Source organism: Bison bison, unplaced genomic scaffold (genome assembly GCF_000754665.1).
Source record: "Bison bison bison isolate TAMUID 2011002044 unplaced genomic scaffold, Bison_UMD1.0 scf7180017864383, whole genome shotgun sequence".
Taxonomy (NCBI): Eukaryota; Metazoa; Chordata; class Mammalia; order Artiodactyla; family Bovidae; genus Bison; species Bison bison.
In genome coordinates this window covers 7,585,270-7,594,854 of record NW_011494955.1, presented here as the reverse complement: position 1 = coordinate 7,594,854, position 9,585 = coordinate 7,585,270, and the positions used below count along the sequence as shown (strand labels likewise).

General features: G+C 54.3%; 1 protein-coding gene across 1 annotated transcript; it reads right to left on the bottom strand.

Annotated features, from left to right (window-relative positions):
* Positions 1 to 5,973: 5,973 nt before the first annotated feature.
* Positions 5,974 to 8,293, bottom strand: HOXC5 (homeobox C5). The gene is made up of 2 exons (XM_010857962.1): positions 7,763 to 8,293; positions 5,974 to 7,065 (listed from the first exon to the last, which is right to left on the bottom strand). Exons 1-2 carry the CDS (start codon positions 8,214 to 8,216, stop codon positions 6,851 to 6,853), a joined length of 669 nt encoding a protein of 222 aa, XP_010856264.1. The 5' UTR covers positions 8,217 to 8,293; the 3' UTR covers positions 5,974 to 6,850.
* Between the last annotated feature and the right edge of the window lie 1,292 nt (positions 8,294 to 9,585).

Genomic DNA, 9,585 nt, shown 5'->3' with positions numbered 1-9,585 from the left:
GGGGATGGGGGGTGGTGGTGGAACTCAATCAGAAAATTAACCCTGCAACAAAGCCCTGGAGACTGAGGGATGGGGGATGAAATGCTTGGGTCTGGACCTGAAAAGCAAGTCAGTTGGCTCAGGGCCCAGTCCAAGTGTTCAGGAGACACATGCACTCCTGCCATACACGCACACTGTCTGCACCATCAGCTGTTTTGCTCAGAAATAGTTTATCACCCATTGCTTATTCTGACCTGACCCATGTAAATATAAACACTAAAACCCACATCTTCAGTGGCTGTGTCCTTTGATAGCCATTGGCCAGGATAAAGCAGCAGCAGCAGTGGCATATCTTGTTAAAAGAATGGAAAGGAAGGGGACTTAAATCCATCAACTGTTTCATATGAGAGCAGTGAGGCAAGGGTCCTGGTTTTCTGTGCTGATTCCCTTTTCCAGACTTGAAGTTACTCAACAAACTAAAGGTACCAAACACAACTTTCAGAAAGTCTCCACTTTTGCTGCCTTCCCCAACCATGCCAGAGGCACTTTGATAAAGCTAGTGACTTCTGGAGCATTTCCAGGAAGAAAATTGAAAGAGATCGCTTCTAGTCACTCCACCTGTGCTCAAGAGGATCGGAAGAGAATAAAAACGAAAAGTTGTGCAAGGTAAGTGTATAGGGAATAATCACAGAATTTGAATTCAGGGCTGGAGTTTGCATCCACACCCACTGTACAGCCTAATCGAAAGGGCATATCTATAAAGTGCAGGGAATTGGGTAGAATCACACGGGAGAACATGGAGTAATGCAGAGGATGCCCATACAACTTCCAGTCCCAGTACAATTGAGATTGACCTCGAAATACAACTTTGTTAGAACTAGAGGACAAAAGCCGCGGACTCCTGAGAGCTGGGTAAGGGACAGAGGGAAGGGGTTGGAATATTCTCAGCATCACTTATTCCCTTCACATCATAGATGAGGACCCAGAAACTAGAGGGTGGTGGGGAGGGAGGAGGAAGAAGAGAGCAGGGAAGGGTGAGACCCTTTTTGGCTGATTGGTTAGTGGAGGCCATGTGACCCTGCTTAGCATATTTCTGATTGGTTGCTTGACCTCTTCTAGGGTTAAAGACCTAGAAACAAAATTAAAAGCTTTCCAGGTTAGTTGGGGCACCTGATGGACTGCCCATCCCCCTACTCTAGAGAAACCTCAAATTCCAGTGTGGGGGAGGGGTGGGAGAACCAAAAATTTCAAGACCTGTTGTACTACTACTTCCCTTTATATTAGTCCTACAAAACAAAAGAAGAAGAAAAAAAACCGCTCTGGCAAATTATTTGAGAGGAAGGAGGATCTATTAAGGGGTGATATTTACATGGAACTTTTGAGCCTAAGAAACAGGAAAAGAAGACGAGGAAGTTATAGAAACCCTCCAAGAAATGCTATGTAAGTCTGTTAAACAGAAGCACGCTCACCCTGCTACACAGAGCTGAGAGAACTAGGCCTGCGATCTCGCCAGGAGTGGGGGAAGGTGGTGAGTCTTGCCTGGGTGTGGAACTTTGGCCCTGCTTAAATTCTTTATTGAAGACCATTAGATTTGCTCCCTGAAGTACTAGGGAGGCCAGAGGGAGGGGAAAAGTCAAGTTATAGACCAAGGGAAACTCCCATCTCCCTGCTGCTTGAATGGAAAGTTTCCAGAAACTCTCCAAATTGGACTAGTGGGGAGGAGGAGAAGGGAGGAGGGCCCATAAAGAACATGAAAGTTAATTCTCCTCTGGGCCACTGGAAGGAGTCCGTTGGGATCCTGCCACTTTCCCGGAACATAAAGGTGTGGGAGGCTGGTGGGGCAGGTGGGTTGTGAGGGACTGAGGACCCAGGGGGAGGCTTTTGGACTTTTCCACCAGGGTGCCTGTGCTCCTCACACAGGTGACAGTCCCCTGAGGGATGTGGCTCCAACTCTGACGCCCAGTGCCCAGTGTCTTTGGGTCTCTGTCCCCCCTCACCCTGCCAGAGTCTGCCTGGGCTCCCTGCCTCTGCTTGATTGCCTGCTTCTGCCTCAGTCTCTTGGGCGGCAGGGGCTCAGTAGCAGTGTCCTCTTCCAGTCATCCAACCGCACCTCTCCACACCGCAGGCACCCAGAGCTGCTAGCCCCCAGGGCAGTCAGTCCCTCCAGGCGGCTCACTCCCTCTCCCCATCTGCTCCCCTTCCCTTTCCCAGGACTTAAGACGCTACACCCTCGAAGGGCCCGCCTTTTGGCCCGGCTTCGGAATCCCTGGCCCCTTCAGAGAACCTGAGTTCCTAGGTTGTCAGGTAGGGTACACACTCGAAGGTGTGGAGGACACGTGCCTCCATGTCCCACGACACCTCTAGGAAGGAACATTCCTAGAAACTTGAAGGGAGCCCAAGCCTGAGACTGGCCCCAGGGTGCAAACCCATATTGGGTCCTGAAGGCTCCATCCCCCAGAGGCCATTCTCTCCTCAGAGCTGAGGGACTTCCCTGGCCAGGCTCAATAAAGATGTTACCTCCACTCCCACACCCATTTACACTCCACTCACAGCAGGAGCCTCGTGGCCTCCCGGGCCTAGTTTTACCTCAGGCCAGTCCTGGGGACACCAGGAAAGATCTCAACAGCTAGAGGGAGAGAGGGAGGCATGAAACCATACTGGCCCCAGACCGGCTAAGACCCCCAGACTGTGGAGACTGGGACAGCTGCCCATTTAGGTCTGGTGGTGAAGAAAGAATGTTTGGGGACCTCCTGGGCTCCATCCTCTACCTTTAAAATGCTTCTGCCGTTTCAGGTCGCAGGCTCAGTAGTCTCACACTCTCCTTCCCTGGCCCCCTCCCCAGCTGCCCGCCCTGCCTTGGTCTCTGGGCCACTGGCCAAGGCTGAACTGGCCCCTCCCCAGGACAAAGGCCCCAGAGGCCCTTTGCGCTTGCGCCTAGAGTTTACACAGTCCTACAAACACCAAACATCCCTGTGTCTGCCGCTGTCTTTCTTCCCAATTGAGAAGGGAAAGGGGGTCAGGGAGACCTAGTGAAGCTCTAAAGAATCCAAGTCTCTCTTTACCCCAGTTAACTTGCATTTGGAGGAACTAAGGGGCTGGGAGTGGGGAGGGCTGGTCTGAGGAGACAAACTCCCCCATCCTTCTACCTCCCAGCGGCTTCTCTTTCTCTCCCACCATGGCCTGGGGAGGCCTTCTTCCCCTCCCCTTAATGAGTGGGAACTGCCTCCTATCTGGAGCGGGGTTGGGGGGACATTAAGTAAATGGGAGAAAGGGTCAGAGAGAGAGAAAATTAACTTACAGCGTTCGCCTGGGATTCATTTGCGAAGATGTAACCTCTCTCACCATCATCCCCAGCGCCGTAATCCCCTCTAACTGCCAGGCCCTCTGTCCTAGCATTAAACCTCACCAGCAGCTGCGTGGCTGGACAGTTAAGATTATATATGATGTAAATATATTGTGGGTTTGTCAGCTCTCCCTACACCATAAAACTTGGTTTAATGACATCACGTGGTCCCCCAAGAGCCACTCACGGGCTTGCCTTCAGGCCATTCACATAAATAACCTCCAAAAGTTTCAAACTCCTAAATTCACATAGAAGCCATGCGTATTTCTCTAATGCTCAGTTACACTAAAAAGCCCTTTTGCTGCTCCTTTGCCCCACCCCCACACACCCCTTGCAGGGTGGGGAGGGGGGGAGGAGTGGATCCTTATTTATTTATTTACTTACTTACTTATTTCCATAAGGACCTGTCGCCTTCAAGGTCGTGTTGATATTTTTCTTCCTCCTATTTTTTTTTCCTCCTCTATCCTCTAATTGTTCAGAGTGGGCCGTGTACCCCTCTTCCCACTCCCCCGGGAAGGTAAGTCATGTTTCTTCCCCTTATTTCTCGCTGCCAGAGGGGGTGGGTTCCAGGGTGGAGTGGAGAAGCAGGCTCCGTGGTCTCTGGTCAGACCCAGAAGCCCCTCCATTAAACTCCCCCAGAGCAATGCCAAACCCTAGTACTTGAAGATCGTTCTAGGAGGCTGGCTGGTAGGGGAACCACCCCAGACTCCAACGCGGAGGCCTCTGCTAGCGGTGAAAGCAGGGGTCTGGGCTGCAACCACTCCCAGTGCACGGGAGTAGATTTGTAGCCTCTGTCTAAGTTATGGTCGCTGATGCCGCTGAAGCAGAGGCTGGGGCCTGGGCGCAGGCCTGCAGACTGTGACAGAGGGTGGAAAACTGGCTGGCACGGCTCTGGCTACCCAAGTCCTCCAGCTCCTCCAGGGAAAGAGGCCCAAACCCTATGGGGAGAAGGCATCTGTGCACCCTGCTCAGCAGGTCTGTCACACTGCCTCCACCCCTGGTTTTCCCCCTGGGGTGGTGCATCCCTCCCCCGACCCCCGCCCCCGCCGCCAATGGGGAGGAAGCACAGAGCCTGTTCCCTGGCAGTCAGGGAGGCTGGGGTGGGTGGTGGTGGGTGCCACGGCCTCTTTCTTAGTTAACTGTTACCCACTGGAGACGCCAGTGCTTCTCCATGCTTCACTGCTCGCCCAATAGTTTTACTCAGCATGGAGAAAAAATTAAAATAACTCCCTGAAGAAAATCACACATTTTATTTGAGAGGAAGGGGGGCTTGAGAGAGATGAATTGGTGCTGGGCTGGGTTGACTGCTATGAGCTAATGGAAGAGAGACATTACGGGTGCCCTAACCTGGTGAGTGCTCTGAGAAGACGAAGGGTGTAGCCAGGGGTGCAGTTCAAGAAACTTGTGTAAGACCTCCTGTGTGTTAGGACTGAGGCAAGGCTTTTGGATCTTTCAAAAAAAATAAATAAAAGACAGACTGGCAGCTTAAGCAGTAGGATGCAGAGAAGTCCGTCCTTATAATAAATCCAAGTAGCATCAGCGTTAATAATCATAAATATTCCCCTTCCCCCTCCCCAGATCCTCTCTGCTCCCTCTCCCTCTTGGCTGCTGGAACAGCCTCGGAGCCCAGCTCCCGAACTGGCCCCCGCCCCCCAGTGTGGGGGGCCTAGGCTTGGCTCCAGGAAATTACCCCGTCGTGGGAGGCAGGAGAGGAAATGCAGTAAAGTTTTATGGACCCTTCCCACATTTGTTTCTCCCGTAAAGTGCTTCTTTCCTTCATCCCATCCCAGGAGCCTGGGGCAGAGCTGTTCTGGGCCTAGGCCAGCCTCAGGCACCACCTGAATTCTCTGCATTTCCCCCTTCTCTTTAGCTCCCCCTCCCCCTCCACACAAAATCTCTGAGACTGAGATAAATGATGGCGGGCCAACAGACGCGACTCAGGCACTGGTCTACGCAGCTCCTTTCCCAGCTAATTGTCTGCATAGCCCTAGGCTCTAGGAGGTGGGGAAGACAATCTGAACATTTCCGGCCAGGCAGGTACAAACTGCAGGTTGCCCCACTGCTCCCCCCGCCCCAACAAAGGTCTCACACTTCCTCCTGCAGTGCCCCTCTACCAGGCAGTACCAGCTCTTTCTGAGCATCGTCTGGGGGACCAAACAGGCCCCTAGACTGAGAGCTCAACCCTTCCTCTATGTCCAGTGAGACCCCTCAGAGACCACCTAGCCTTGAGAGAGCTCTTCAAAGGCCCAGGAGGGCCTGAGTCTGAGCACCTCAGAGCCATGGATCCCTGGTCCCTGCAGATTAGCTCTGGCATGCAGTGCGTGCGGCGGCCAGTCTAGAGGCCTCAGATTCACCCAGTCAGGGTTGGAGTGGGTACAGAGGCCTGAATGCTTGGAACAGCCACAGCACAGGAAAAGGCAGTAGAGACGGTCTGGGTGCCCTCCCCTTCCCCAAGAGGTTCTTCTTGGAGCCAGGGTTAGGAAAGGAGCTCAGTTTCACCTGCCTCTATTCAATGCTCCTAGACTCTCCTAAAATTCTTTTGAAGGAGCCCTTGAAGGCTGTGGGCCTTCCCCAACACCCCGCAGCCCATTTAGACACTTTTCCCAATACATGCCCCCCAAACAGAGAGGAGCCACTGTATCTTTCGTCCTGTTCTCTCTTTGTCTTTATTTGATATGACAAAATATAGTTTCAGGAAAGATGTGGAGTTAATAAATAGTTTGACAATAGCGATGGGCAGAAGGACACCGAAAGTCGTGGCAAGGACTACTGGGCAGCCAGGAGCCTCTAGAACCTTTGTGGGGTCTAGTAGCAGGGAACCCCAATGGTTGAGCTAGCTAGCGGTCTGAGGCTGGGGGCCTGAGAGGACATGCAGAGAGCGCAGGCTGGACAGGTTTCCAGGTTTTGGGGTTGGGGGGGGCGCAGGTTTAGAGAGCATAGGGCAACCGAGGGGGCCCTAGGCAGACAGCCATCTCCCCCTTTCATATGCAGATCATTTAAAAAATGAGCATCGAGTTGAGTGGCTACAAAGAAGCACCCCGAGATGGTGCCGGGGTTTGCCAAGCACAACCATGCTCTCACCAAGCCGGCAGCCCGCCTGGCCCGCCTAAGCCCGAACAAAGGAGAGGGCGAGGCCGCAGGGTCCGGGCGTGGGGCCTGCCGCGGCGGCAGGGCCCACCTGAACCCCGGCGGCCCACGCTGGGGCAGGAATTCTGAGAGGCGGCCCAAGCCAGGTTCGCTCAGCACCAGCTCCTGTGCCACAGCCGTCTGGGGGTCCCCTGCGGAACTTGTCCCGGACCACGGTGCTGAGCAGAACTGAGGGGAGTCCGGTCGGCGCGGGCAGCCCCGCGGGAACCTGGGGTCGGTAGGGATGCGCAATGCCAAGGGAAAGAGCTTTTGTCTGAGGTGGGGAACCGGCGCTCCAGCCCCCGTTCTTGCCCCCAAGATATCTAGAGAGGAAAAACCGACAGGGAAAGGCGCGGGACCGAAGCGGGCTCGGGGTGCTCTCGGCGGGCCTCCCCGATGCCTCTAGAGAGCCTCTTTGCTTTTCATTTTGGAATCTTTCTTCCACTTCATCCTGCGGTTCTGGAACCAGATCTTGATCTGTCTCTCGTTGAGACACAAGTTGTTGGCGATCTCTATGCGCCTGCGGCGAGTGAGGTAGCGGTTAAAGTGGAATTCTTTTTCTAGTTCCAGAGTCTGGTAGCGCGTGTAACTGGTTCGGGACCGCTTGCCGTCCGTCTCTGGAATATAAACCCCCCAAGCCAGGAAGGGGTGAATAGCGTGCAGCACCCCAGCGTCCCCATCCCAGCCCCAGGCCCCCACCCGCGGCCAGAGGGAGAAGACGCGAGCGGGGCCGGACAGGCCCGGCGGGCCGCAGGCGGGCCCGGCCCAGCCCAGCCTGGCCCCGGGAGAGGAGCCTCTGCCCAGGCAGGAAACTTTCCGCCGCAGCCTTCACTCAGCAGCCGGAGGGGCTGGGGGTGGGGGGAGAGGGAGACCCAGGCTCGGACCGAACAATAAGCACCCTCGAGATCCGAGCACCGGGGACCCCCCTCCCGCCCCTCCCGAGTCGCTGGAATCCTCCGGAGCCGCAAGCGGCGGCCGAGCCGGCTCCGCAGGGGAGGGAGGAGGGACCGCGGGGGGATCCCCGCTCTGGAGCCCCGCGCTCCTCACCCTTCAGATCCCTCTATTTTTTTAACTCCCTCCCTCTCCCCCAAAAATTGAATATTGCCTTTTATACACGTTTTGTTCCTATGATCCAATTATGTCGTCGTAAATTTGGGCGCACACAGCCTCTAAGCCTTTTAGTGGACAGTTTTACGAGCCATTGATGCCTGGATCGTAAAATTTATGGCCGCAGGTTTTTTTTCTTTATTTGCCCCGCATGGCCTATAAAACCCAGGCGGACCCGAGCGCGCAAAATGAAGTCCTAAAGTTTACCGTGGCTCATGTGCAGTTTGGTCATCCACGGGTAAATCTGTGGCGCGGCCGGTGGCTGGCTCAGTCCGGCAGGCTGCCCTGTCTGCGCCTGCTCCTCTTTGATCTCCCCACTGCTCTTAGCTCGCTCCTCCAGCGCTGGGCGAGCCGCCTTCTGACTGTACATCCCGGGGTTCAGAGGAGCCGCTTCATCTCTGCCCAGAGCGTGTCCCGGAGCGGCTGCGGCGCTGCAGGCGGGGCGGTCGGGGTGAGCCCGGGGGTGGGCAGCCATGTCTACCCCGTGGAGAGAGTTGGAAGGCGCAGGCGGTGGGAAAGTGATGCTTAAGTCCAATCCGCCGTAGCAGTACCTGGATGCCTGCACCTCTGAGGCCGATCCATAGTTCCCACAAGTTTGCATGTTATAGGCAGGGATATTGGGGCTCTGCTTATAGAATGAATTGGCTACGTAGGAGCTCATGGCGGGGAGGGGCCCAAAAAAAATTTCTGCACCCTTTTTGATTAAGGGTGATTTGTGACTCTTTGAAGTTGAGGGGTTTTTTGTTCTCCAAAGTGCACAATTTATAGGTGGAGATATCTCTTTCTTTATCCTATGCGCTCTTCCCAAATAAGGGAGCCTTAAATAGAGTCACGTGACTCGAGCGGCCACTCATAAATTTGGCTTGATGACCTCCGGGAGGTTAGTGATGGAAGCCGGCGAAACGCATCTTGATATGTTGGCAAAGCCCAACCAAGGGGGAGAGGGAGTGAGAGAGAGAGAAAAGGAGAGAAGGGGGAGAAAAAAAAAATGGTTCTTGGAATTGGGGGGTAGCCGGGACAACAAGCCCACAGCGACACCTGGTGCCTACTTGGAGGAATTGCATCCTGGCTCGCTGGCTGGCCTTCAGGCCTCTCAGGATTTTCTACCCTGTAGAGGAGAAGCTGGGTGTTGCTGCAATAAACTCCTGAAATGGCCTTTTAAATTGTATTTAATTTTAACTGGAGATAAGCCTTCACCAGGATGCGCAGAGCGTTTTTTGATAACGGATAGCCCCATCCTCCACAACCCCAGGGAGTTTCAATGTTCAAAAATGGCTGAGAAGGGGATTGAGGTAGGAGAGCCCCAACCCAGGCTGGAGGAGCCTTATCTCAGGTTCTCTAAATCAAGGGTCCAGGTCCCTTTCCTTTGAGGCCCCGGAGCCCTGATACCGCTGAGGAGGTGCCTGTCAGACTGAGAAAATGAACCCAGCCTCTGGAGAGGTAGACAGGATGCCCATGAGGAGTGGTCCTGGGTGGACAGAGCTAGATAGAGGGCTCCTGGGACTAAGATTGCTGGGGACTTTGGGGTAAGCCTGGAGGTAAGGAGCCAGGGGAAGATAGGTAGGCCTTCTCATCACCCCAGGGACTCCAGAGTGACATCAAGGCAATTTTCAATTGTGTGTGTGGGTGGGTGAGTGGCTAGCTGCCTAGGTAAAGAATCAGACATAATGAACTGGAGGACTGCTCTGCATCCCTGTGTATGACCCTCGTGTGGTACCCATGCCAAGTATTTTGAATGGAAAATATATGTTCATTGAGGGCATGGAGAAGCAAAATCCAAGCTTCTACAAATATTATATGAGCAGGGCAAAGGAAAAGGCCTGTTTTGTGCCCTTTGGGGAAAAGGCCTATGAACCAGGCTTTCCAGGGACCTGGGTTCAGAAGGTCCAAGGGAGAGCAATTTCTGAGCGATCTGGAGGTCTCCCAAAGGACCTGGTTGGGGGCAGGAGGGTAGGGGTGGGGGGCGGGCAGGGCAGGCGCCTAGTCTACCTTCACAGCCTGAGACCAGGGCCTTGGCAGCCATTCGGCCC